This window comes from Eimeria maxima, genomic scaffold, assembly GCF_000499605.1.
Source record: "Eimeria maxima Weybridge genomic scaffold, Emw_scaff67, whole genome shotgun sequence".
Classification (NCBI taxonomy): domain Eukaryota; phylum Apicomplexa; class Conoidasida; order Eucoccidiorida; family Eimeriidae; genus Eimeria; species Eimeria maxima.
This window is the reverse complement of record NW_013566679.1, coordinates 1-27,433: the sequence shown is the minus strand read 5'-3', so window position 1 is coordinate 27,433 and position 27,433 is coordinate 1. Positions and strand designations below refer to the sequence as shown.

The window sequence follows — 27,433 nt, the reverse complement described above, 5'->3', positions numbered from 1 at the left end:
TAGCCGATGAACTATTTCCCATCAGGAATCCTTCGAATGCGAAGCATTCGCAGTTAGTACCAACGATTCGGGCAAACTTGCCCTTCTGCATCATAGTTGAATTGTTGTGACGGCGTTCTCAATACCAAATGTTTCAAACAGATCCAAAGTGCCACGGCAGAGAACTTTGGCGTCGCATGCAATGCATACCTCTTCATGCAGAATAAAGTGATTGACTTCAGCCACTGGTGGCAGTGAAGAGAGTCGTCACTGGAGCTCTAGGTTGCCTGAAAAAACTTCAGACGATACAACTACAGGGTAGAGCACATAAAGAGGTTGGAGAATCTCAGAAAGTGTCCTCCACCCATCCAACTGTTGTTGCATCCACTAGCAAGGGGTGTTGCTGCGATAACGTAGGAGCTGCTAGAGGCCTCACGCCAGAGCAAATGGCCTGGCTAGAATATGTCGCCCTAATATACCTACTCTGTAGGTCATTTGTGTTTCCTAGTGAATATGACCGCACATGAATGCACAACGTACTTATATTTACTCGCTTTGGGGAGGCTGATGTGGGAGAAAACACTGAACACAAGCATTTGTACTTAAAAGCTTAGTAGTGCAAAATAGTTCGTGCTACATAGCCACTCGCTGACATTGGCATTCGGGTGACCGGCTGCAGACGCGTTTTATCTCCGTCGTGCTTTTCTCCTTCTTATCTAAACGGGTAGGGAGGGAGTGTCTCGTGAGTGCCGTAGTAGATGACCAGTACCACAAGGAATTGCGGAATCGTGGACACCTTAGCTAGGCCACCCAGAGCGAATTGGTGTAGATGCTGTCTGGCAAAGAAAAGTCGACAGGTAAAGAAAAACAAATTGGAAGTACAGATATACAACGGAGCACGAACATGGCAAGCCAAGCCTGCAAGTCCCAGTCAGCTGCACGGGACGTACAGACACAAGATGAAAACCGCGTTCAGCCACTTTTACCTTCTTTGAGTGGCCCGTTATTGGTGTAAATATAAATGCATTTATTTAATCAAAATTATACACAGCAATAGAGGCAGAAGGTAGTGACTGGCATGGAAACTGCAGCCCCATCGAGACTTTGCGCCCCACACCTGGGGGGGCCCACTCCAAAGAACCCTTTATTTTGTTTGATTCCTGCTCCTGTTTTGTTTTCTCCTAATTAATGACTCACAACTCTGCAACAGTTGTATACCGCTGCAGCTAGTGTCAGGCCCCAGAACACCATGGCTGTAGAAGAAGCAGCAGCTGCGCCTCCTCTGGCTGAAGGAGGAGGAGCAGCAGCAACAGCGGGAGAAATGGCGGCAGCAGCACCGGAAGCCACAGCAGCCGGTGGATCATCTGAAAATGCAGCAGCAGGAAAAGGCGAGGGAGCTGCTGCTGCTAACAATAGCAACAAGCGCCCTGGCGGTGCCGTGTCTGAGGCAACCTCTGGAGAGGGTGCTGCTAATGCGAAGAGAAGGAAGACAGGTCAAGATGGCTATAAGCAACCAAAGCAAAAGTCTAGGGAAGAAATGACTAAAGAAGAGCTCCTTGCCGTCTTAAAGAGGCAAGTTGAGTACTACTTATGCGATGCTAACTTGGCAACGGACAGTTTCTTCCATGAGAGAATTCAAGAGGCAGAAAAGCAAGGGAAGGGAGTGAGTGGTAATATCACCTGCAGCGCTTGCAGCCAACTGAGGTTCTTCTTTCGTTTTCTCTTCATCCTCCTGCTTGTTTCTCTGTCTCGATATGTGTAGCTTTCCCGGGCTCTGCCATTCTTTCTCTCTCCGCATGGGTCTCAGTGTATGTGTATTTCCTTGTCTCTCCTTTTATCTTTCTCACTCAATATCTGCCGCTTTCGCTCTCTCTACCCCTCTCTGTCGCTATCCCTCTCTGTCTCCGTCTCTCTGTCTCTTTCGTTCTCGCTCTCTCTCTGTACCTCCCACTCGCTATCTTTGTCGCTTACTGTCTCTGCCTCTCTCGCTCCTTCTCTGCTTGTTTCCTGTGTCTTCGGGCTGTCTAGTCTATTCTAGTCTCTGTCTGTCTTCTCTTTGGTTTCTGCTAGTGCTGCAACAGTGCGGCAGCAGGAGGAGCAGCAGGAGCTGGGAGCCATTGCTGTTGTTGTAGCGTGCTTCGGCGTTTCAGGTGTCTCTGCACATGAACTCGGTATTGAGCAGCCCACGAATGAAGTCGCTGCAGGCAACAGCAGAAGAAGTTACTGCTGCACTTGCAGACAGCACCGAACTGACTGTTGTTACAGATGAAGATAAAAACATTTGGATTAAAAGGAGTAAACCTCTTCCTCCTCTTCGCAAAAAGGAAAAGAGAAACAACAAGAACAACGACGATAGCGGGATAGGCAGAGACCCCCATGCTGTCGGGTACCCTGGTGCAGCGTTTGCTGTTGCTGCTGGGGCTGCTGCTGCTGCTGCTTCTGATGTCGATTCTGTTGCCATTTTTGTTGACTGCATTCCTGGCTGCTTTTGTACCTGCTGGTGTTGCTGCTGCTGTGCGTTGCTATATCTTCTCCTGTAGCTGACAGCATGCCCTGCATTTGTTTTGCATTTGTTGCTTTATTTGTTTCGTGCAGCTGCCTAGCTCGCCTAAGTAATTTGCCTGAAGAGTCCCCGAAGTGGCAGTCAATCAAAGACGCTCTAAGAGAGAAGCTTCCCCCGAAAGTTCGTATTTCTGTTGTTTTGTTTGCTACTTTTGTTGCGTGTTTGTTCTGTTTGCTTTGGTGTGCAGATCTCGCTGCTTTGCTTTACATTTCCTCATTATTTGCATGCATATGAACGCACGAATGTCTGTCTGTGTTGCTTCGGCGTATATGCATCTTTTTATCTTGCGTAGCAAGTTAAACGCTGCAGTAGAGCTGCAAGCCAATGTGCCTACTCTTGTATATTGGCAGCTTTTTTTCACCATTCACTACATGCATTTCTGTTTCCTCTTTGACACCATGCAGGTACAAGTGCGGTACGTTTCCCGCATTAACTCTCAGCACCAGTGTACAGTTTGGTTGGGCTCTTTCAAGGGGGACAAAGAGCTCTTAAAGAACACTCTTCAGTTGCAAATTGAGGGCAAGGAGGCAATCCTCAGCCTCATGACGCCAGGAGAGGTTCGAGCAGCATGCAACTCCGATGTAAGGCTTTCGTACCTGTGTGGTCCGCGATAGGTGACTGGGGAGCTAACGAACTAACGATCTGGTAGCGAGATAACTCGCGAGCCAGCCGCCCAAGAACTGCCGAGCTCGCGAGCTTGTCAGCAGGGTAGTTGGAGGGTCGGTTCCCATGGAGTTGAGGGTTTGCTGCTGCAAGGTTTAGAGGTTTTCCCTGTAGGGTTGTCTGTGGCATGTCTAGGGTTTGCTGGCTGTCTGGTGCATCTGCAGTTGCCTCCTCGCGTTCGCTCATCCAGGGAAAAGGAGTTACAGCAGTTTCGTCGCCAGCTTGCAGGTTTGCCGCTAACTTTAGGAGGCGCTTCTTTTAATAGCGTAGATCATCTTAATAAATGCATGCACGACTTGCTAGACAAGACGGAGGCCGGGAAGACTCTCAAGAAGGACTCCGTCGCAGAGAAAGCAGTGCTGGCTCTGCTAGAGTACCACCCCAATGCCTTTGTTAAGAAAGGAGGCAGCGATAAGCAGCCTGTGGGGATACGAGTTGACCTACATTCTAAAACTAACAAGGACGGGAGCCCCTCCAAGTGTTTCTTCGTGCTTCGGCAACACAAACAGACGCAGCAAGAAGATGCAGAGGTCAGTGAAGTGCCAGCATATATTTTCTATGAGGCTCTGTTCTCTATTTGCGCGCCTTGTTTGCTCTGAGGGCTGTCTTTCGTTTTGCCCTGCCCCCATGTATGTATTTCATTCGATTGCTGCCGAGTTGATATATTGGCTCACACCGATGTTGCTGCTTACTTGTATGATGAGCTTTGGCTTCCCTCGTGTATATGCGGGTCTGCTGCGCCTAAGAGTACAGAAAGCGGGGGGCGAGTATTTCTTTCTTTTGTGCATGCTGTCCTCCTTTGCATGCTTTCTGGCTACGTTGGGATGGCAGGGAGTTGCTTGCAATAGGGCTGCGCTTGCTGCTTCGCCGATTAGTAAAGCTGGCTGTGTGTTTGTGGTGCTGCTCCTCCTTTAGGACTTCTCGTTGGCAAAGTGTATGGCGGAGATCTCACGGAATCCACCGGTTAAGGAGGAGGCCTTCACCAACTTCATGGAACAGCGCTACGAGTTGGCTGCTGCAGCATTTGATGCAGCGCAGCAGCAGATGCAGAAGCGCAAGGCAGCAGCAGCAGCTGCTGCTGCAGCCACCGGTGACGGCGCCGGGCAGCAGCCTAACACAGCAGAAGGAGAGGAGGGCAGCAGCAGCAGCACGGCAGCAGGTGATAACGAGAAGGATAGTAAAAGCAACAAGAGTCCAAGTGTTGCAACAGAAGTAACTAAAGACGGAACCCCATCCAGTGCAAATAAAGCTAACGAAGAACCTCCCACTGCCTCCAGCAGCAGCACCGCTGGGAAGACGGACGCCTGAAGACAACCTCGCGTGCCGGTTTGAACTCAAATAGTCCCAAGACTATGCTCTATGCATTGGTGCATGCGCATGGAACCTCAAGAATGGGCTCGCTAGCGCATCAAAGTCGAGTCCGTCTAGTGCCGCTGGGGGGCAGCTGGTGCTGCAGTCAGGGAAGGAGGAGGAATGACGGCAGTGAGTTTTACTGTCGTCTTTTGTGTTTACTCCCAACTGCTACTGCATTTGTTTCGAATCTAGCGAGACGTGAGCAGCTGTGGTGTACGCGCATCTTGCATGCATGCACCTGCTTCACGAGAAACAAAACAGTTCGTTTACGACGGGCGCCGGGGAGGAGAGGGGCCGCTGCCCGCCAACCACCGGGTGGCGGCTATGAAGTGCTGCAGCTGCATATAGCAGCACACACGTTAAACAGAAAATTTGCAACCACAAACTCGGCAGTCGTGCTGAGGTACATTTATGAGCTCGTTTACTATACACAAGGCCTTTTGGTGACTCCTCTGCCAGCTACATGGAAAGAGCAAAGAATATACACAGACAAGTGACTGGGGTGTACGTGCAACTCTCTACGGCATACAGCCAGCTAAGTACTTACGCCAGTAATATTGCTTTGCCACTTCAGAAACAGCCACACGCCAGACAACACGGACAGAATTGTAGCTGCGGGCAGCAGGAACAGAGTCGCGAGCTCCTTAGGCGTAAACAACTCTGTAGCTGAAGGGGGGCCCCGGGGGGCCCCTTCGGGATTTGTCCCCGACTCTTCGTCGTCGTCGCCTGTGTCCCATACCTGCTGGTGCCGGTGCCTAGACAGCTCAGTGGCAATGACAGAAGCAGCCTGGGGATCGCGGCAAGGGACGGGATGAGGAGTAGCAGCAGACGTTCCTGCGGCAGCGGCGGGAGAGTCTGCTGCCGTTGGCGACAGTGCAAGAGTACGATGGGAGTAGTATCTCGCTGGCGCGCAAACTGGGGCTGCTGATGTTGTTGCATTGACAGCACGCAAGGCGCGCATGCGGGATTTAAACGAAATAGTTGCAGCGGCCACCCCCAAGAGGCTACCTCCAATGAAGAGGGAAGGAAGTGTATATACACCTAAGGTGTCCGTGGCGGCTGTTGTTGCACGCCTAAGGTTCCCCTCCAGACCCAAGAAAAGACCTGCAAAGAAGCCAAGGCGCTCCTTCTTCTCGCTGGGCTCCTCAGAGTGCGCCGCGCGCGATGCCGGCTCACAGAATTCATTCAAGCTGGATTCTGAAGGAATCAAAGAAGGCTGCTGCGGAGGCTGAGAATCGATGCTGCTGGAAGCAGCCGTCGAATCCATAGCAGAAGATGAAGAGAATCCCGCTGAAGCGGACTCAGACACATGTATTAAAACGACGAGCCAACAGGCACAGCAGGATTGTGCAGCTATGAAACATGAATTCAGACGCACAGTTTTGCACGGATATGGAAGGCAGAGACACGAAATCGCAAAACCAGAATTTCAAGAAAAAGATATCACAAAACAATGGCAGGAGCACAAATTCACAAAAACATGAAATGCAAAACCTTGAATTCACAGCGAGAGGGCAACTGAAAAGGGGCGTACAACTAACGCTCAAGCGCGATTACGGCTCAAAACCCAGGTGTATTTTGCATGTTATGAATGATTAGTTGTGTGAAATTATTCGTTTACATATTTCATTCGAAGGTTTGTTCGCGAATGGACGGCTGCATGCAGGCATGGGCGGCGGTTGGGCATCCAGCCGATTGTTCCATTGGAGCCATCACTTTCATAAAATTAATATCCTTGAGTATCCACTTAAAGTAATGTCTTTGAAATAAAAAGAAGAAAAGGATAAGTGCAGAAACGATGTATTGCAGCGCCTTCTACTTGCCGTGTTCTTGTTTCAGCCACGTGTTCACACATGCAGAATCGAGCCGGGAGAACCCCACTGCTAATGCACATCCACAACATTTCATTCTTCTAGTGGGACAGTTACTATCTATTGTTTTATTAATGAACTAGGCTTTAAGGTTTTATGCTGTTACGGGTGTTATAATCGCCGGACAACCAGCTCTGCACAAACACAACAGCTGAGACACGGCAGCGAGGCACAGGAGGGTTAAAATGCTTGAAAGCACGTAGAGGTAAAGTGATCACGTGCCTTATTTAATCGAAGAACTTAATATTAACTCCTTGCATTCAAAATAAAAAGCACAAACAATACTCCGTAGTGTGGAAGACAGTTAAGGTATACAGTATGCTATGCTGCATTACAACGGCATGAATATACCGCCTTCGCGGCAAGAAGCGTAGGCTGCCTTCTTGAGGGCACGGAGTTATAATTGACTTGGCGGCGGTCTGACACTGCTACCTATCGACAAGTAGCCCACTAAGCCTTCCCAGACCCTGAGCCCTAACCCTCAGCACAAAGGAATGGGATTTCTAATAGGCGTCATTCTCCATCTGCAGCATTTTCTTAGTGTTGAACAAGAGATTGGACCCGCCAAAGTGACGAGCAACACCCCTAACGGAAAGAGTGGTGGTTTGGAGTCGTGGGGATTTTGTGGGCGTTCTCGCGTTCATGCACTGTGGAACAAAGTCAACTGCTGCCTTGAAGCAAAGCAAGGAGCCCCCTTCATATATTCTTTCTTCTGCATGCGCTCTTTCTCCCGCTGCCCGTATGCTGTGCCCAGTGTGATGCAACACAAGCACGCAACAGAGGCAGTAGCGGTAGAAGAAGAGCCTTTTGCACCTGTTTGCGTCATTGTTGGTGTGCACTGATTTTAGTTTGAAGAGAGAGGAGGAGGGCATTCGTCTTCCCCAGCAGCGAGCTTGGCAACAGCAACAAAAGATGGATTCAGCAGTGAGGGTTTGTTATATTGCAGGGGCCCCAGGGGGCCCCCTTTAGCTGCGTCTTCCCACCGGTAGATCTCCCCTCCTGCAGCCCTCAAGATTGCGTGCGCTGCGCAGGTGTCCCATTCGCTGCAGGGAGCAAAACGGGGGTAGATGTGCGCCTCTCCGCAGGCTAAGCGCAAGAACTTTAGCGCTGAGCTGTACAGGCACCGCAGCCACAGGCAGACAGGTAGACAGTCACACACAAATACACACAACAACAAAACTCCAATGCAGGCAAGACGATACATGCGCTCTCACTTGCAATGACTCAGGCGTACACGGAGGAACGCAGGACGCCTGCATGATCGGCTGTTCGTGCCTACATCTATGTGCGTGTGTGTGCTGCTGCTTATTTGTACTGTGGGGGCATGGGGAAGAGCATAAGGCATGCAGGAGCACGAGCAATAGCAGCAGCAGTACCAGCAGGAGCACTGGTTGGGGTACAGAATCAGTTCCACAGCATGTAACTAGACCAGCTCAGTCAATACAGAGAAAGTGGGAACAGGAAGATATGAAGGCTTTTCCTGTTCGTTTTCTTCTTTGCCTTACCCTATTTGCTGCATTTGCGGCTGCTTGAGCCGCGCCAAGAAGGCGCAGGTGTCTGGGGAGCTATGGGAAGAAGAGGCAGTAACTTTAAGGCCAGTGTCTCCCCAGCTAAATACACGACAAGACAGAGGAAGGAGACGGTCTCCTTCCTTTTGCAGTTCCCATGCCCCCCCGAGGGCCTCTCCTCCTACGTACATCGCACCGCTAACGGGGGCTCCAACGATGCCCAGCACGGGGGCCCCCCTGAAGCAGAGGCCCATGTTGACGCAGAATTCCCCGTTTCTCTTTATAAACTCCTTCGTCCCGTCCAAAGGATCCACTAGCCATACAAACTCTGCTGCTGCTCGTGCTGCAGCAGATGCATGCGTGCTCTCCTCAGACACCAACAGGCAGCCGGGACACAAGTCTCTTAGACCTCCCAACAGCACCTGCAAAACAACTTAACAACATACAAAATGCTCGATATACACCCGGATGCATACACATATATGCATGCAAAGCGTTGGAGAAGTAAACGGGTTTCTGCAGCAACAGATGTGCGCCTGTCGAGGAGGCATGATGGCGAAAAGTCTGCTTCTGCTAGTGCTGCTGTGGAGTCCGGGGTTGTTTAGGATCAGGACAGCGCCATTCCCGAGATAACTGTCCTAGAGTTTAGGGTTTATGGTTTGGGGTTTCCGTCGAACCCGATTGGACTGCAGATCAGCCTTGGTGAGGGGCTCGGTGCCGCCCTTGTGCTCCACTTGCCACTCCTCCTCAGGCTGTGTATACACTTCAAGAATGGCATTGCACGCGCGGCGACAAAGGTGAATCAGATCGGATACATCTACTTTGCGGCCATCCCCTGCCTCTACAGGGGGCAGGTCGCTGCAAGTTAGTGGGGGGCCCATGGGGGGCCCCCTGGCGTGGTTTTGCTGCATTTCTTGGGCGCTCTTGTGTACTTGTGGAACTAAACTACCCCTGTTCTGCCAATTCTAGACTTTATATACACACACAAGTGAGTAAACAAACGCGAATTGGGCAAAAAGGTGGGTGAGAATGAGCACGGCAACACCTCCAATGCCGTTGCAGTGCACTGCAGGGGACAATGGCGCACGCAAGGAAGGCAGTGATGTGTCTAAGAGGAGTTTCCTTCCGAACCTGAATAGTGAAATAAAAGAAAAAACGTATTTATACCAAGGCAAGACAAAAAAATACCTGTTTCACGTTATGCCGCTGCAGCTGCTCAACAGCAGCGCAGCCGCTGCCGACTGGTGTGAGGGGGGCCTGAAGGGGCCCTCGCCGCCTTTCTGCTCGTGCCTTCGCACTTCTTCCCTCCAATATTTGAATAAATTTGTCCTTAGAACAAAAGTAATCTACTTTTTGTTTCATTTTCGATCTATCTTCTCTCGAGTGCTCTCTCCGCAGTGCCTTATGCCCTCGTTGACCCTCCGACGTACCGCAGGGGGCAGTTTTATTTGTCTTCCTTGTCTGCCGATAAAACACTCATTAAGCACTAAATACCATTTAAATGCCTAAGTGATCTCTGCCGCAGTCGGTTGCAGGTGCAGAGGCCCCAACGGGTTCCAGGGTTTCATGTGCATGGTTTAGTTTCGAGGTTTAGGGTGTGCGAGTTCACGTCTCGACGACGTAAGGCTTTCGATTGGTTCGCTCCTCAATGTTGCACTATAACGGCTGAGATGCCATGGATTCCGCGTGGTGCAGCGGCAGCTGCAACCGCAGCAGCAGCGGCGGCAGCCGCTGCTGTTTCTGCTGCCACCGCTGCTGCCCTGTGGGATGGCAGCCGCCCTACTCTCAGTGACAACTTAAGTAAAAGTAAGACGCAAAACCTTCAGCAATCTCCAGCAGCATCCTCTGCTGCTGCTGCTTCTGCCGAAGCCGAGGAGGACCGCCAACCACAACACCAAGCACAGGGAGAGGAGCAGCAAAAGCGGCAGCAGCAGAAGCAGCAGCACCAGCAGCAGGAGAATGCGGTCTCTGGCGCTAATCCATCTTCCCTGACGTCAATAGAACAGTTTGCGAGTGACCGGTTAGTGCTATTGTTGCTTTCGCTTCTTCTGCTGTTCCTTCTTTGCCTGGTGCTGCTCTTGCTACTCCAACTGCTGTTGCTGTTGCCACTTCAGGTGTTGCTTTTGCCGCTCCAGTTGGCCTTTGCAACCCCCGCAGTTTCTGCTGCTGCAAGACTTCGCTGCGCAGAGTGCAGCAGGAGTAGCGGCACCAGCACCAGCAAGAGTTTTCTGTGATATTCGTGTGTGTGTGTGTGTGTGTGTGTGTGTGTGTGTGTGTGTGTGCTGTCACTGTCCTCGTTTCTGCTGCAGCTGTAGAGACAGCCGAGAGGGGGTCTGTCTGGAGCCAAGCTTGCGGCAGATGTACTTTGCCCTTCAGCGTGCCGAAGAGGAGAGGGCTATTAAAACCCTCAACCGTAAACCTTAATCCCACGGAACCTAAACACTAAGCCCAAATGCTGAAATTAATAGCCCTTACCCTTTAATCACTGGGCAGGGAAAGCCACAGGAAACAGCTGCACTCCACCTCAGCTTCAGTGTCTAGGTTTTACGGTTTGCTGTTGTGTGGCGGTATTTGTCTCTTCTTATCGCTCTTTTTGTCTCATCCCTTTTTCCTTTTCTTTTGTCTTTTCAAAAGGAGACACTGCAGCCACCAGCTCCAGGCAAAATGTGCTGAAGCAATGCTGCAGCACATTTTGTCCGATGTTGCACCCAACAGCAGGAGAGGATCATGCAGACCATAGACTTGTAATTAATTAATTAATTAATTAATTGATAATTAATTGACTAACAAATCAATTAACCAATCTGTTAGTGCATTCTGAACCAATGAGCAAGAATACTAAACAAACATTTGACAGACGAGTACGCAAAGTAAATACACTAAGTACAGAACGAAATAAATAAATAGTACACAACGACACAACGATAAACGAGTAGTACATAAATACACAAATAAACAAACGTAGATTCACGGCGTACACAGTCATGCGAGCACTCAATAGACGACTAAACAGGTAGACGGTCACGGGGAATGGATAAATAAATAGATAATCTTCTTGATAAACTGACGAACAAATGAATAAACGAACAAAAAACAAACGTTGAGAAAACATTCACGAGAAGGAGCGAAGAGACAAATCGACGAATAAACCGGCAGGCGAAGAGAGAAACGAGCAAACGGGGAGAGTATAGTTGATAAACATGACAGGAAAGTAAAGGAGAAAGGAAAAGCAAATAAAAAAGACAGAAGAACAGTTGTCCCATGCTTTAAGGGGGAAACAAAGAAGAAGGGGGGCCCTCTTTGCGTATAGGGGGGCCCTTCCTTAGAGGCCTTCCTTAAGAAAGCGTCTCTGTGCTAGCTGCAATGGTTTGTCTTGAGGTTTGCTTCGTTTCCTTTGGCTTATTTATTGACAATAAACTGCAATTACAAACGACGAACAGCAATCTGCTGTTGGTGCTGTGGCCATTGTTGCTGCAGCAAAATAGCGCCCCCGCCGCCGCGTGTGCCTAGAGAAGCTGCTGCTCCACTCTGACGTGGCGCTGGTGCCACTGTTGCCTCCTCCGCCGTCCTTTTCCCGCGTTTCTTCGCGAATATTCGATTATTATTCTTTAATTATTATCACATAACAAAAGACAAAACCTGCTGCAGCGCCACACGGGCAGCAGCAGCGCAGCCGCAGCAGCCTCCCCAGGAACTGCGGCTGTGCGGCGATGCCTTTTAGAGGGGCGCCTTCTCCTCTCCCTTAGTTTTAATTTATTTTTACTTCTTGTTTGCCAAATGGCAGTCTTAAAAGGGGCTTTTTCCTTCATCTGAAGCCCACCTGCATGAACACTTTAGCCCCTGCTGGATCCTCCGCCGACAACCACAGTACTGCTTTCGTGCTGCTCCCCGTTGGGGCTTTACTGCTGTTTGCATGCGGCAGGGACGCTGCGCTGCAGATGGAGGGGCAGCCGACGGACGCACAAAGGCCCGCAGCTCTCCGTTTCAACACACTGGAGGGGGGGCCCTAGTGCTGCCGCTGCCCCTGCTGCCACCGCTGCTGCAGCTGCTGCTGCCGGCCCCTCATAAGCTGCTTATAGAAGAACTTTCGGGCCTCAAGGGGCCTTGTGCCTGACGCGTTGCCCCGGCCTAGAGTGGAGGCTCCGGGTGCAGCAGCGGCAGGCGCAGCTGCAGCAGGTGTAGCGGCAGCGGCTGCAGCAGCAGTTGGCGCAAGGTAGGCACTAGACCAACGTAGAAGCGGCGGCAGTGAGAATCGAGGCAAGTGGAGCCTTTTGAGCAAAAGCGTCAGGAGAGCCTCCAGGTCCAGCAACAGTAGCAGCGACAGCAGGTACAACAGCGGCTGCATCACCAGCAGCATGCCTAACGCTGTGCATGAACGTAGGGGCCTCTTGAATTCTTCTAGAGGCTGCTGCAGGGCCTCACGTGGTCAAATGAGGGGTGGGGGGCCCCTTGGGAGACGGGGGAGGGGCCTCTCGAAGACCCAACGAACATCTGCTGCTGCAGCGCAGCAACAGACGCCATCCCGAGGAAGCCGAGTGCGTACTGCTTCTGCAACTGCAACTGCAGCACCAGCAGCAGCAACTCAGGCAGCTACACCAGCGGATACTGCCGTTGCCACTGCCGAAGCTGGTGCCCCCACAAACGCCGGGGCACGAAGCGAGAGGCAGCAGCGGAGGCGGCGAGAAGCGGCAGCAGCAGCTGCTGCTGCTGCTTCTGAGGAATCGTCTTCAGCTGCGGTTCCCCACAGGTCCGACCGCCACAGGACCTCTCGGCAGCGCAGGCACCAAACGGCGTCAGCAGATGCTGCAGCAGGCCCAGGCATAGATAGCACGTCGTCGGGCACCACTACGGCTCCTGCAACGGCAGCAGCACCAGCAGCAGCAGCAGCAGACAGCAGCAGCAGCCAAGCATCGGGACGGAGAGGCGTTGCTTCTGCGCTGCCAAGACGAGAGAGAAGGCCGAGGGGAGCAGAAGCCCTTCGATGCAAATTTGGTTGTTTTGCTGTGACGGAACAAGAGCTGCAGGAACTCTCCTGTGGTAAGTGCAGCATAATTGCAGCAGTAGCAGCAGCAGCTGGATAAGCAGCAGTAGCAGTTGGAGCCGCTGCTGGAGCAGCAAGAACAAGGATAAGCTGTAAGGGGGTTGCAGGCTGTGTCCGCTAATGCTTTACAAGGATGCATGCTTTCCTCATAACCTAACGTGTTGCTGCTGCTGCCTGTGCTGCAGGCTGCTGCCTCGATGGATTGTTACCTAGCGGAGACACAGAGGAGACAGTTGGGGTAGCGCGCAGCGAAGACTCCCCCACGGGTCTCTCTGGGGGTCCCTCGGGGATCCCTGCAGCAGCAAATGGCTGCAAGCAGCAGCTAACGAAGGGGGCAGCAGCAGATGCTGCAGCAGCCGACCCTACACCTCCACCACCTTTGGCGCGAATCGATGCATGCGGTCACTGCTTCCACCTGCGTTGCATCCAGGTAGAACGGCGCTGCTGCTGTTGTTGCTTGTGGCGGTGCTTCTTCAGCAGGTGCTGCTGCTCCTTCAGCGGGTACCGCTGGTGCTGCTGCTGCTGCTGTTTCGGTGGGTGGTTCTACCCGCGGAACATCTCGAGTGTGTGCTGTTGCTGCTATTGCTGCTGCTGTCTTCAGGTCTGGGCTCAGCGAGAGACATCGTGTCCCCTGTGCAAAGCTGTCTTTTCTTACATTGCTGCCTACCATGGCGCAACTCGGGAACTCCTTGACGTGGTAAGTCCCCTTATCGTGCAGATTTGGGGCCTTGCAGTATTGCATGCACGGATGCATGCATTTTATCTTCATGTATACTGCCGGCAAGGCAGCAGTACTTGTTGTAGGCGCTAATGGGACAGTTTGCTGCTGTGACTGTTTTCTGTTGCTAGTTTTTGCTGCTGCTGCGTTTGTAGCTGCTGCTAGGTTTGCAGCTGCTGGTGGTAGTTTCGCCGTCGCTGTTGTTGTTACTTAGAGTAGTCGTCTGGCCCCATCCCCATACAATCTGTGTGCTGCTGCGGCCTCTGCAGCAAAAATGTGCACATGTCTTTCAGCGGGACTTGCCTTCTTCCTCTGAATCTGTAGTCTCTATAGAGACTGTCTCCTCTGGAGACACCTCTTCCACTGGAACAGACAACCAGCAGCAGCAGCAACAGCAGCAGCAGCGGCAGCAGCAGAGAAGCATTAGAAGTCGGAGGCCTCCTGCAGGCGCTGCAGACGCAGCAGGAGATGAGGCATCCCAGGGCGTCGTAGGGGTATGCAGCTGCCGGTTGCCCTAGTTCATGCTCCTGCTGCTGTTTTGTTTGCTGTTGCTTGCTGCTGCCAGCTGCAGCTGGTGCCGTTGACCCTATCTTCTGTTGCTGTTGCTTGTTGTTGCTACCGCTGCTGCAGCAACTGGTGCGTCGTGTATTGGAGTCTTGGGGGCGGACGGTGTCGTCTCTTCGCCGCACCAGCCGCACCTCAGGCGCCTCGGATTCACCCTCGTCAGCAGCCGCATCAGGAACAGGAGCAGCAGGAAGGGGGCGAAATCGCTCAGGGAGGAGGGGGCCCCCAGCTGTCCGGCGGCGGAGCACAGAGGTGGAAGAGGGGCCACCGCCCAATAGGCGCCGTAGAGAAGAACGAGAGGGTGCTGCATATGCTGCTGTTGCGGTTGCTGGTGTTCTTGGTGCTGCTGGCTTTGTTGCTGCTGCTGCCACTGGACAAGTTGCTGCTACTAGTGCGCACGACTTTCTGCTGGTGTTGAACGGCCTACTGGTGCTACCGTTTTACAAGTTGCTGTTTTAGTTGCTGCTGCTTCTGCTGCTGACGTTGTGTTGCTGCGGCTGTTGCTGTTGCTATTCTGCTTCAGATTCAGAGGACGAGCGGCCGCTGCCAGCAGCAGCAGAGGTGAGTCCAGGAGGAGACTCTTGCCCATCTGCAGCAGCTGCTGCAGCAATAAAAGAAGCAGCAGAATTCTTCAGAGAAATTTGCTTTGTCCACTGAGGGTTTGTGCTTTGTGCGTGCTGGGGTACCTCTTTAACTCTGTCCATCTTTTTCGGTCTTGTCTTTTTTGTTGCGTTCTGTATATTCACTGCTGCATATGCGTGTGGCATTGCCTGCTGTTTATGTATGTATGCGTATATGTTATATAATATAGCGAGACACGGCAGCACTCGCGATACCGCGTTCAAGTGCTTCGCTCGAGTGTGCTGCTGCTTCTGCTCTCCAGGTTGCGCGGCGCACAGCCGCTTTTTTTCAGCGCCGAGTGGAGGCGCTTTACCAGGGCACAGAACAGCAGCAGGAGCAGGAGCGAGGGACGGCAGCACCGCCAAGTGCCGCTGCAGCGGTCTCCATGGAGAAGCAGGGGTTGCGCAGTGTGAGCTGCAGGAGCAGCTCGGAGGCGCCTGCTTCCGGAGCAGCAGCTCCCGTCGCCTCTGGCGCAGCAGCAGGAGCAGCTGCAGCAGGAGCAGGTTCATCAAGAAGAAGAGGGATGACACCTGTAATAGTGCCTCTGCGTGCTATCAGCAGCATTGGCCTCTCACGAGAGCAGCGACCCCCGAGGCTTGGTGCTGCCGGCTGCTCTTTTAGTCTCTCACCAAACTATGCAACAGACTTTCTGCTGCAAACCAACTCCAGCAGCAACGCAGCAGCGCCAGCGGCTCCCGGTGATGCGGGTGGTGCTGCTGCTGCAAGGGCTGCTGGAGGGGCAGCGGGCACTTAGATACTTACACGTGGGAGACTTGCGCCCGTGCTGGTGGGAGCAACTGCAGCGGCAACTGTTGCTTTATTTCTTGCTGCTGCTACTTTAGCAGCAGTTGCTGCTAACTCACGGATGGGACTTGTTTGAACTCGGCACGGTGTGCTGCGGTTTAGCTGGGAATATCTGTCCTGGGGTGTACGTACAGCGCGTGCTGCGCAGACTTGTTGTGTCCTTGGCTAGCTGTTTAGCTGCTCTGCAGCTCAACCTCATTTAACGCCTGTTGATTTTTAAACTTCTTTACTGAGCGCTAGCTACAGTGCTGTTCCTCCTGGTCGCAGCAGCAGCAGCAGCAGCAGGCACTGTCTTCTATCACAACGGGCAACTGCTGCAGCCTGTGTATGCTGCAAGCAAGCATCGAAAGCTGCCTTCACCGTCGGTGGTGTTGGTGCTGTTGCTGTTGCTGCTGCGCGAGCTGCCCATAGTAATAATGGCACGCTAAGGAAATGGGCACATTTCCTAAAGTAATAAAAAGCTCAGTCTCAGCGCGTTGCTGCATGCAAGAAGAACCACCTGTCACGTGCGAGGCCCCTCCAGCAGCAGCAGTAGGAGCAGCAGCAGTGGCAGCGGTAGGGACTGCAGCTGCAAAATTGCGTAAGCTGAAGCAGCAGCAGCAACGAACAGGTCGCGAGTGCTGCTCCAATGCAATGCCGGGGCCATCGAATCTAAATCTGCTAAAAATTTGGCTGAGACGAGAGCCTGCTGCTGCCGGTGCTGTCTGTTGCTGCTACTATGGAGCAGCTGCTGCTGTTGCTGCCTCTATGATGGTGCTGCTGCATACGCAGCAAGAACAATAAATTCTGAGGGCCCACCGAGGCGTCCTCATGGCCACCCGCAGCATGCCTGCTTGAGGAGGGCCCTACTGCTGCTGTTTTTGTTGCTGCTATTACTGTTGCTGCTGCTCCTGCTGCTGAATAAGCGGGAGAAATCAGAAGGGAGAGAAGACTATCTGGAAGAGGACGCTGGCTGCCAAAAGACAGACAGGGTGAAAAGCAGCCCAGGCCGCGACGGAGAGAAACAGCGACGACATTGTTAGCTGCAAAAGGATACAGCCGCAGCAGCAACAACACCAGCAACAAGCAAGCAAACACAATTTTACAATCAGCACAGGGATACAAGCAAGCAAATAGCAAGGGAGAAACATATAGTAACCCGCTTCTACGGTCTCTTACCTGGATGGCTGTGCATACACCCAGATATTGCATGCAGCTTACGCAGCAAGAAAAGGGCCGTCCGTTTCGCTCATTGTGCCGCTGCAGCTGCTGCTGCTGTTGCTGCTGGTGTTGGTACGGCTGTTGGTTGGACTCGTGTATAGCATCACCTGCGGTGCTGTTACTTCTGCTGCTGCTGTTGCTGTTGTTGTTGCTTCTTCCGCTGTTGCTTCTGGTGCTGCTGTTGCTGCTGCTGCCGCCTGTGCCAGTGCTGACGTTGCTGCTGTTGCTGCTGCTCCAGCCTGCGACCTTCGCAGCTGGTGCGTTGGTGCTACCGCTACGTGGGGCATGTCGTGCTCGGTTGCGGACGCGTCTGCTGCTACAGATATGCACCAGCAGTGCAGCAGCAACTTTTCCAATTCTTTGACTCACAAAGAGACAGAGAGGGAGGAGACAACAAAAGTATATTAAGCCAAAGTGATCTTGTGTGCGGGTGAGGCCCCACGAGCCGCGGGAACGGAGGCTGTCGGGCAGCAGCTCCTGCAGCGGGGCTGGCAGCAAGTTGGCTATATAGACTGCTAGGACTGGCAATGCAGCATCCATTAAAGAAGGCCCAGCCAGCACAGAAGACGAAAACAAATGGCCGACAGTCCCATCGGGCCCTGCGAGCTGAGGACATACAGAAGCACCAGTGCAAAAGCAGCAGAGTAGCAGCAGATTCACAAAGAAGGCACCAATAAGACGCAATAATATCAAAAAGATACACAAACCGTCAGGCGACAAAGGCGAAAGCAACGAGAAACCATTAAAACGACCAACAAGCCGTTTGCTCGCAGACAGGACAGAACCAAGCAGCTCAACGGCTGCAGCGTCAGTGGCAATAGACAAACGGACACAAAAGATCAGGAAAGGGGACACACCAATCCCCCCAAAAGCAAAATACGGAGAGAGCGGTGGCACAGAAAAGGGTGCACAGAACTCGGTTAATAACGGCCAGCTACAAAGCATCAAAGCTACGTCGCAACAGCTCCGCATGGTGTTGCTTCGAATGCTGCCTCACAAAATGACCTGCTGCTGGCACTGCTACTGCTACTGCTACGGCAAACTAAGCAGCAATAGCAGCCGCAGCAGCGGTAACAGCAAAAACAGGCTGCGCCGTCGCCGCAGCAGCAGCAGTGTGAGTAACAGAAGCGTGACGTGTGTGAACTTGTGTTTGCTCTGCGATCTGCAGCAGCAACACTAGCTTCCCCTGCAGCAAGAGACGCACCAAGCTCTTTTCTTCTTCCGTTTGCACATGCAGATTCAACAGGCGCAGCAGCGCATAGCCAGCGCACAGCCACAACTGCAGCAGCAGCCAAAAGGGCTGTGCATACACCGCAGCAAGGCAACCCAAGCGACACGAATCCATCGCCCACTCAACCACGCAGCCTCCGTTGGTCGATGCCCATTGGCTGCTGCTACTGCTGCTGCTACTATCCGTGTTGCTGCTGCTCGTGCTGCTGCTGCTTGTGTTGCTGCTGCCCGTGCTGCTGCTGCCTGGGTGCAGCCTGCAGCGCTGGCGGTTGGCAACTACGACGTTGCTTCCCAGCTCAAGAAAAAAGAGGACAACGTAGAAGGGCAGCAGCAACAAAACCAGGCGGTAGGGAAACAATGCAGCAGCCAGAAGCAGGACAGCAGCAGCAGCACCAGCCAGATTCCTCGGAGAGCAGAGCCTCGACCGGACCCGTTGCCCTGCAGCTTTGGTATGTGAAGTGTACCCGCAGCACTCCGTGTCCGCCAAGCTTGGGCCTGCGTCTGTTGCTATCACTATGTCTGCTGCTGCGTCTGCTGCTGCTGTTGCGGGCCTTCCAACTTCACCACGCCCATGGACACCAGCTGTTTTAAAGCCCTTTTTGCTGCTTTTGCTGCAGTAGACGCTCTTTGAAGCATGCGCTTGCACTCTGCAACCTTCGCTGCCGCCTTTGCTGCGGTAGCATCCCTTGCAAAGAGAATCTGGCTCCGGTGCATGTACAGCAGCTGCTGTTGCAGTATCGCCTACAGTAGCTGCTACAGGAGACCGCCTCGATATTGTGGTGGCAGATGTGTGCTGTGGGGAGGCAGCGGCGGAAGGCGACAGCATTAGAACAGCCGAAGTCGGCTGCAATTCTATCTCCTCGTCCTCCTCGCCCGCAGCAGAACCAGCAACAGAAGCAACAGTACATCCGTTTGTGGACATGTACAAAGGAGTAAATCGCCTGCCTCGAGTGTACAGACAGCTGCGCCGCCATTCGCTGATGCTGCTCACCCATCCTGAAAACGTCACCACTAGCCGCCTAACCCGCGTAGTTACTGATGCTGCTGCTGCTGCTGCTGCTGCAGCAGCTGCAGCTGCCGCTCGCCGGCTCTGCGATGGAAACGGCAGCTGCAAGTGCTGCATGCAAAGCAGCAGCAGCACTAAAACCCGCAAAACCAGCAAGACGACGACAGACGAGCACCAAAAAAGCAGCAACAGCAGCGGGAACGGCAACGGCATTGGAGTAAAGGCCGTGGGTGAGTTCGGACGGAAGGCGTGGGGCCCCACAAGGGGCAGCTGCTGCAGTGTCTCCTTAGAGACACTGCAGCAGACGAGACAGCTAAGGATGCTGAACAGCAGGTAAAGAGTTGCTGTTCCCTTGCTGCCCCAAAATACTCCGAAGGGAAGAGAGCCCGTGCATTGCAACGAATCTGCTCCTGCTGCTGTTGCTGTTGCTGCCGTTGCCGTTGCTGTTGCCGCTGCTCTTCGGCACGTTAAACCCATTAGGGCGAACAGTTTCATGGACTGGTGCAGCAGCCGACACGCGGCGCCCCTGTGGATGTACGCTCGGCAGCCGCCTCCTGCAACCCCCGTTGTATACTGCTGCTGCTCCTGCGGGGCTTGGTACTGCTGCTGTTGCGTTAGCAAGCAGAACTTGGCAAAGATAAAAAGAGAGGAGAGGCCGAAAAACAGCGCTGTGTTTGCGGAGACACCGGCGAGGAAGAGATATAAGTACTCCCCAAACAAAACCCTAAAGAAAGACAGCCAGTTCAAGCGAGCCTCCACCACAAACTCGTAGAACTCCTCATCACTGCTGCTGCTGCTGCTGCTTTGGTTGCTACTGCTAGAGCTGCTGTTGCTGCTGTCCCTGTCGCTGCTGCGGCTGCCTCGATAAGTGTCGCCAGTGTTGCTGCTACGCCTGCTGCTGCTGCTGTTATTGCTGCTGGTTGCGGCTGCAGTGTAGGCGGTCGCGAGGACGTTGCGTTGGGGGTCCTGCAGCAGCAGCAACGGTATGTGTGTCTGCTGCCTCTCTGCCAGTTCCCTTTCTGCTGCCTTCAGCTGCAGCTGAGCATTTTGCAACAGCTCCTTTGCTGCCAGTAAGGGGGCAGCGGCAGCTGCTGCTGCTGCTGTTGTTGCAGCGGCAGTTGCGGCCTCCGCTGGGGTGGCGGCTGCAGGCCATCTGCCCGCTGCTGCTGTCCCCCGGGGCAGCTGCAAAGGCAGAAGGTGCTGTCTGTATAGCCTTGAAGGAGTTCTACGGGGTAAAGCAGCAGGAGGGAGAGATGCAGCAACAGTAGCATCTGGGGGGGGCCTCCGAAGAGCCATGATGCTGCTGGAGCTCTCCACGTCTTTCAGGGCAAAGACGCTTTTCCGGCCCATTCGCTGCTGCAGCAGCTGCTGCAGCTGAAGCAGGCGCTGCTGCTGCTGCAGCATCTTCTCCTCAAGCTCGTCCTGTTGTTCCTCCTCCTCTTGCAGCTCGTTCTGCTGCTGCTGCTGAGGCTCCGGCTGCCGCTGTTGTTTGAAGCTGCCGTGAGACGCCCCAGCAGCGAACAGTTCTTGCAGATGTTGCGACCTGATTGCAGGAGTTCGTAAAAGCCGTTGCAGCAATGTCAGCCCCGAAGGCAGACCTCCCGCAGCGGAAGGTGCAGCAGCAGCAGCAGCCGGTGCAGCAGAAGCTTCAGCAGCAGCTCCAGGTGCTGCAGGAGCACCGGCTGCTACGTTCCGCGCAGTTGCAGAGCGGGCTGCTGCTGCTGCTGCTGCTACAGCCAGAGAAGCTCCTTTATTCACTGCGACGCGGCTGAGACCCAAGCCCCCAGCTGAGACAGAGGGCCAGGCGAGCAGCCACACAAACTCAGGAGCAGCAAACGTAGGCAGCCACCATGGATTTGACCTGCTGGTCCTGCTGTTGTTGCTGTGAGTCTGCGTTTGCTGCAGCTGCGGACGGCTCAGATGTACGCTGATGTCATACGGCATCAAGTGCCCCCAGCGTTCGTTATACGGCAGCCAGAAGGGGCGAGGCACCCCCAGCTTCCCCGCAGCAGCAGCAGTAGCAGCAGCAGCAGCGCCCCCCGTCCCACTCCTGCTGCTGCGGCTGCTGCTTGTGGAGAGAGGGTAGGCGAAGGCGGGCAGCCTCGCGCGCATCGGGAAGAAAAGTGACAGAGAAATTCGCAAAAGGAGACATTTCTGTGCCAGCCACTCTAACCACGCATTTTCAAACTGCATTATAGGACCCGCCAACGGGTCCCCCACAGCATACTTTTGCTGCGTTTGCTGCTGCTGTTGCTGCTGCTCAGAAGCAGCAGCCCACGAAGCGAACCCGTTGTCAAATGTGGGAACTTCGAGCGACCCCAAATAGCCAACATCCATCCCCAATAAAAAAGCGCGAGGCTCCCAACTCTGCGATTGCTGCTGCTGCTGCTTCAGCTGTTGCTGTTGCTGCGGCTGCGATGCAGCGAGAGCAGCGAGGACTGCACCGCCACCGTTAAACGTCCAGCCGCAGCTGCGCAGCGGGTAGCTCGTCTGTATGTCTGGCTGGAGGGCGAAAAAGCAAAAGCGTCGTCCCCCCACCTCACCTTCTGCTGCTGCTGCTGTTGGCGCCCCTCCTGTTGCGGGTATGCTTGCCTCAATGCTCCGCACAACCCGCTGCAAGAGTTCGGGGTGGTTGCATTCGTCCATCCCGAAATCTGCAGGAGCGGTAGCATCATCAGCAGCAGCACCAGCAGCCGCAGCAGGTGCTGCTGCTGCTGCATCGTCATGAAGAGCGACCTTGGGTAGTTGCTGCTTCTTCTGTGTCAGACGCGAAAGATAATTTGCTGCTGGGTGCTCCACTGCAAGCAGCAGCAACCCCCGAGGCAGGAATTCGCTGCGTCGGCCAACTGTGAGTGCCTCAGCAGCAGCAGCAGCAACAGCAGAGGCTTGTGCTGCAGCAGTAGCTGCTGCCGCCTCATCGGGTGTCTTGCTTGTGCCGGTTGCTGCTGCCTTAGCTACAGCCACGGCGGCAATGTGGCTTAGGAGTGCTGCATGCAGGTGCTGCTGTTTTGGGTTCTGTTGCTGCTGCTGCGTCAAGGCACGAAGGTCGCAGGGCCTTGAGCTTCTTCCATCAAAGAAGTCGGCAAAAAAGGTCCGGGTGGAGGTTTCTAATGTGCTGGGCTGAAGTGTCACCAGAGGCAGCGGGGGCGGCCGTCCTGCCTGCAACAGAGGCCAACCTGTTGCTAGTGCTGCTGAGGCTGCTGGGTTTCCGGTCTCCTGCAGCTGCAAAGGCTGCAGGCTGACTGGGTACACCGTGAAAGGACCCCAGGATCTGCTGTGCCCCTCCCTTAGAGCTTCCTCGAGGCATGCATTGTCCGCTGCGCAGCAGCTGCTGCTACTGCTGCTGCTGGTGCAGGCTGCACCAAGGAGGGCCTCATTCAGCAGCCGCTGGGTCTCGAGGGGCAGAAGAAGCAACCGATCCGGAGAGATGGGCAGCATAGCCAATAGCTTCGCCTGAATGAGGAAGTTGGGGGGGAGCAGCTCCGACCCCAATCGTGCTGCTGTTGTTGCTGCTGTTTCCGCCGTATCTTCTTCTGCAGGCAGCCCGTACTTGAAGCGCAACACATGTTCCTGCAGCAGCGGCAGTGCTGAACGCGCCCGCTGCGGCAGCAGCAACAATTCTGCTGCTGCTGCCCAACAAAGCTCCTCCTCGTCGTCTTCCTCAGCAACACCAGCAGCGAGGGCTGCTCCTGCTTCACCCGCAGCAGCAGCTGCTCCTGCTCTTTCGTGCGTATGGAAAAGGATAGCTAGCATGCCTTTGGTGTACAGACAGACCTCCTCCTTGCTGCAGCTGCTGCAGTTGCCGCTGCGGATGAGTGCAGCGAGGGCCTTGGGCGAGTTCCCCACCCTGGTGGTGGCCCCGGAACCTGGTGCTGCTGCTGCAGCACCAGCATTAAAGGGAGAGAGCAAACGCTGCTGCACCTCCGTCTCCACGGCAGCAAGGATAAGAGACAAAAAGTCCTGCTGCTCCGTAAGCCGCCATGCAGGGTGCAGAAGCAAAAAGCTGGATAGCAAAATCGGAGGCAAACGCAACCGTAGGAACTGCAACACTGCAGCCCCTGAAGCCAAGGCAGCATTCACAGCCTTCAGCTGCAGCTTCACCTGCTGCTGCTGCTGCTGCAACTGCATCTCCTGCTGCAGCTCCCCCGCCTGCCCCTGCACCAGGTGCGCCCTCCCACTCAGCTGCTCCTCTACTTGCTGCCTCTCACTCTGCTCCTGCTGCTGCTGCAAGAAAGCACGGACGGCAGCAGCAGCAGGCTCCAGCTGCTCAGCAAGAGCCACCTGCGCCTGCAGCAGCTGTACGAATACCTTCACTTCCGAGAGGGATTGCAGAGGGCACTCGTGGCAAGACGATGTATGTACACCTGAACTGAGGGGAAGAGAAACCCGTGTATAATATATCTCACGAGACAATAAACCGCAGCGAGACGCACCAGCCAACCCTAGGCACTCGGACGCCGCGCTACCGCTGCTACTGTTGCTGTTGTTGCTGCTGCTGCCTTCGTTGCGATGACTGCTGGTGCTGCTCTCGGAAGCTGCACCCTGACTCCCGTTTTGTTGTGCTCGCTCCTCTTCCTGCTGCTGCTGTTGCTGCAGCTGTCGGCTGAGAGCGGTGAGTCTGCTGCGGGCGATTTTTAGGCTTGCCATTGCTAGGAAGAAGTGAGGAAAAATCTCAGGCGTCGCCTCAGGAAAGCTTGCAACCGATTCATGTACGAGAATGTCTTGCGTCCCAGAGGAGACAGTGAAGAGACCCACTGTGCGCGGCAGTAGCAGCGCCTGCTGTTCCTGCAGCAGCTGCTGCAGCTGCTCCTTCTGCTGCTGCTTCTGCTGCTCCTGGTTGTCGCTATTGGCGCTGCTGCTGCTCATGCTATGAGCCAACCCCAGTACCTGCGGGAGGTCTTCATGCACCTGGCTGTACATCCAGTGGAAGCTGGGGAGCTGCTGCACGAGTTGGTGACCGCTTACTGGCGAATTGATGAAAAAGAGGGACAAAAGAGATAGCTCCCGCAGATCGACAGGAGGCGACACCCGGCGGCTATGCTGCTGCAACGAAAGAGCCCGTAGAAGAGACAGTCCCCCCAGAGAATGCGCCACGATTGCTACGTGCTGCACCTGCTGGCCCCCACGCTTGTACCGCTCCAGCAGGTGCTGCAGCGCCAACAAAATAAATTCCGCCTGATATCAACACAGCCGCAGCAACAGAAGCAACAACAGAAGCAGCAGTACATGCAGCAGCAACTACCACAAACAGTAGCAGCTGCAGTAGCAACAACACCAACAACAGCAGCTGCGGCAGCAACAATGGAAGCACGCGCAGATGCAATAGTATCACCGCCATCACCAGCAGATACTGCAGCAGGAACAGATACAGGAGTCGCGAAATCATTTCGTGTTGTCTTGGTTTCCTTTGACATCAGGGCACCCCAATTAGGAGACAACACACACGGCAACAGTGCGTGCAAAAGCCGAAGGAGCAGTGCTACTCTTTCAAAAGAAGCAACAAAGGCATAGGACCACCACCAGCAGCAGCAGCAGCACGAGCAGCAGCAACGGCGGCGACACCTGAAACACCCGCAGCAGCAGCCAGGCTACAAGGGCCGCCAGGATCCCTAGGAGAACCCAGCCCCCACTAGCATCATGTCAGCAGCAGGGTCTCCAGCAGAGCGGCAGCAGTTGCGGCAGCAGCGCACCTGTTGATCGACGAGCACAGGATGTATTGCCGTGGCCTCTTCATTGAAGTCTAAAGAATACGAATGCCATCTGCTAGGCCCTTCCGTCTGAGGCTGCACCTCAGGAGGCAGAGGCAGCGGGTGTTTCGGATGTCTGTACAGCTTGCCACCACCCCAGCTGCCACTAATAATAACTGTCTCCATCAAAGGGAAGAATGCAGTCCACGAGCCACGGTGGCCATGAATCGTTAGCAGCAAGTGCACCTTACGGTTAGTTGTTGCTGCTGCTGCTGCATCTGCTGCTGCTGCTGCTCCCCCTGCTGTTATTTGAGCTGCACTCGACGGTGGTGTGTGAATTGGAGCCGAAGTGAGAGCAAACTCCTCGAAGAAGGCAGTGTCTGCTGCTGCACGAGCTTCGCTTTCTGCTGCTGCTGCTGCTGCCTCAGCGGCTGCATCGGCTGCAGCAGCAGGGTCAGCAGCAGCAGCAGCAAGTGCTGCTGCCTGCTGCGGTGTCAGACGCAGCTCCTCAGCACTGCGCTCGAGAACAGAGAGAGGAAAAGCAGACAGTCCGTCCTGTCTGCCTGTCTTTGCTGTTGTTGTTTGCCCGCCATTGGTAGCTGTGCTCCTGCTGCTGTTGTCGGGTGTACTGGCAATCCCCCCCTCCTCTTGCTGATTTGCTTCCACTTGATCGGGCAATAAATTGTCTAAAGCCAGAAGAGGCATCACTTGAATGAGGCCATAGTGGACCCCTGCAGCAACCAATACACGCATCCACTGCAACATGTGGTGTTGTTTCTGCTTCTCATGTTGTTGGTTTTGCTGCTGCTGCTGCTTTCTTGTCATAGGCCGCTAGTGCAGCTAGTGCGGTTGTAGTTCTTTGCAGCAGAGTTAGCAAAGGAAGGGCCGAATAAAGCACGCGAAGACAGCACAGAATAGACAGACAAGAGACAACAAAGAAAGAGATAAGGGAGAAAGAGGCTGAGGTAGATATACTCACAGAGAGACATAGACAAAGAAAGGAGATAAAGTAGAGATATACAAAGTAGGCAATCAAAGAAGACAAACGAAGCTAGAAGAGAGGGACAAAAGAGAGTTGTAATGAGACTGGCAGGGAAGAAAGAAAGAGAGGAGACAGACAAATAGACAAATAATGCAGAGGCACAAAAGAGTCGAATAAGGGGACACACAGAGACAAACGTAAAGAGGGAGATGGTGGAAGGGACAGAAATAATGCAGAAAGGGAGAGAAAGAATATGTTAACTTATTTGCGTCTTCTTCATCTGTGTCTATGTGTGTCTCTCCTGTGTATCGCTCTCCTTGGTGAGCTTCTCAAGATACAAATAAGGAGACAGATACAGAAGACACGAATAAGGAAACAAACAAAAGGACACGGATGAAGAAGACACAAATGAGGAAACAGAATAAGCCACATATAAGGAGACAGAAGGAGACATAGACAAGGAGACAGATAAAGGAAGAGATCTAAAGAAGACACAAATAGGGACACAGATAAGGAGGCGGACTTTCCATGTTAACAGCAATACCAAAGCACGCAGAGAGGTAGCTGTTGCTTGGTGCATTTGTTGCCTTGTGCAGCGGGAAGATAGAGGTAAGAATCATAAGGAGAAATGCAGCTCCTGCTGCAGCAGCAAAAGCTGCAATTGCTGCTGCTTTTGCTGCCCCTCTCCATCGGGCCAACAGCAAGCTGCTGCCCATCCTCTGACAAGATGTTCTATCCAAGATTGGAGCATATTGTCTAGCCTGGCTGGTTGCCACGAAAGGTTTTCTGTAGTGCACAAGCACGACAATGTGGCTCTGGTGTGATGTCAGTAAGCTACTAGAGATCACACCATAGCCACATTGTAGTGCCTGTGGAATGAATATTGGGATTAGGGCATTAGTAACTAGGAAAGGGAACTAATACTGCTAAATGTTCTAAGAATCGAGTACCGTAGGTAGAGTCAGGTTAGTAGGTTTACTGTAACACACGGTGGCCGCATACCGTGGCTACGTAGTCACCTCTATAGGCCTATAGGCCCCCGTATGAGCTAGATCTACAAAATGAGTGTCTAAATCCCTTAACTCTCAGTTATTCCCATGGAAAATCCCTAAATTACGGAACTTCCGAAGGAAGGTTCGTTCCAAAATCGCCTTCCTTTAGTGAGTCTGTTCCTCCCCGCCAGGTGCGGGTTTCACCCTGCCGTCCAACCCGGCGCCGGGTGCGGCGGTCGGACCGCAGGCGAGGTCCGACTCTTTCGGACTAACTCTGCTCCTGAATGTACCAATTTTATTCAAATTCACAAAACCTCTATCCTTAATTGAATACACCGAGCCAGACATGACCCAACTATGTCACTTACCTTCTATGCGCCAGCGCGCATAGCTCTGCGACGGGGTGCTGCTACTCAGTCCCAGCACCAAATCAACTGCTACACCTCTAATATGCTTCTAAACCTGCTAATATTATCGAATTCCGTCTATAGCTAACTTAGGTAACCTCAGGTCTCTTATAGGCTGCTGTCCTCACTCTCTATCTTACAGGCTGGCTACCGCAACTGTGGACCATGTAGTGCCTGTGCAACTACATTTACCCGCCAGTCACCCATATCGGCAGTGTAGCGCAAACGAATCAGTGAGGAACCC

The 27,433-nt window shown here is 53.7% G+C and overlaps 6 protein-coding genes across 6 annotated transcripts; 3 read left to right on the top strand and 3 right to left on the bottom strand.

Moving 5' to 3' along the window:
- Window positions 1-1,228: 1,228 nt before the first annotated feature.
- On the top strand, window positions 1,229-4,513 carry EMWEY_00010080 (la domain-containing protein, putative; the record flags this gene model as incomplete). The annotated part of the gene is made up of 5 exons (XM_013482575.1): window positions 1,229-1,642; window positions 2,130-2,365; window positions 2,730-3,123; window positions 3,370-3,735; window positions 4,121-4,513. 5 exons carry the CDS (start codon window positions 1,229-1,231, stop codon window positions 4,511-4,513), a joined length of 1,803 nt encoding a protein of 600 aa, XP_013338029.1.
- A 311-nt stretch (window positions 4,514-4,824) lies between these two features.
- EMWEY_00010070 (hypothetical protein, conserved) lies at window positions 4,825-5,825 on the bottom strand (the record flags this gene model as incomplete). Its single annotated transcript, XM_013482574.1, has 2 exons — window positions 4,825-4,896; window positions 5,106-5,825. The coding sequence occupies 2 exons, from the start codon at window positions 5,823-5,825 to the stop codon at window positions 4,825-4,827; spliced, it is 792 nt and encodes a 263-aa protein (XP_013338028.1).
- Window positions 5,826-7,930: 2,105 nt separating this feature from the next.
- EMWEY_00010060 (inositol monophosphatase domain-containing protein, putative) lies at window positions 7,931-9,299 on the bottom strand (the record flags this gene model as incomplete). The annotated part of the gene is made up of 3 exons (XM_013482573.1): window positions 7,931-8,359; window positions 8,615-8,902; window positions 9,126-9,299. The coding sequence occupies 3 exons, from the start codon at window positions 9,297-9,299 to the stop codon at window positions 7,931-7,933; spliced, it is 891 nt and encodes a 296-aa protein (XP_013338027.1).
- Window positions 9,300-9,607: 308 nt separating this feature from the next.
- EMWEY_00010050 (hypothetical protein) lies at window positions 9,608-10,361 on the top strand (the record flags this gene model as incomplete). Its single annotated transcript, XM_013482572.1, has 2 exons — window positions 9,608-9,957; window positions 10,247-10,361. 2 exons carry the CDS (start codon window positions 9,608-9,610, stop codon window positions 10,359-10,361), a joined length of 465 nt encoding a protein of 154 aa, XP_013338026.1.
- Window positions 10,362-12,367: 2,006 nt separating this feature from the next.
- On the top strand, window positions 12,368-15,635 carry EMWEY_00010040 (hypothetical protein, conserved; the record flags this gene model as incomplete). The annotated part of the gene is made up of 7 exons (XM_013482571.1): window positions 12,368-12,974; window positions 13,164-13,408; window positions 13,580-13,675; window positions 13,990-14,190; window positions 14,327-14,561; window positions 14,784-14,821; window positions 15,144-15,635. The coding sequence occupies 7 exons, from the start codon at window positions 12,368-12,370 to the stop codon at window positions 15,633-15,635; spliced, it is 1,914 nt and encodes a 637-aa protein (XP_013338025.1).
- A 1,246-nt stretch (window positions 15,636-16,881) lies between these two features.
- EMWEY_00010030 (hypothetical protein, conserved) lies at window positions 16,882-25,633 on the bottom strand (the record flags this gene model as incomplete). The annotated part of the gene is made up of 5 exons (XM_013482570.1): window positions 16,882-17,198; window positions 17,593-17,685; window positions 17,883-17,914; window positions 18,196-24,296; window positions 24,812-25,633. The coding sequence occupies 5 exons, from the start codon at window positions 25,631-25,633 to the stop codon at window positions 16,882-16,884; spliced, it is 7,365 nt and encodes a 2,454-aa protein (XP_013338024.1).
- Window positions 25,634-27,433: the final 1,800 nt, after the last annotated feature.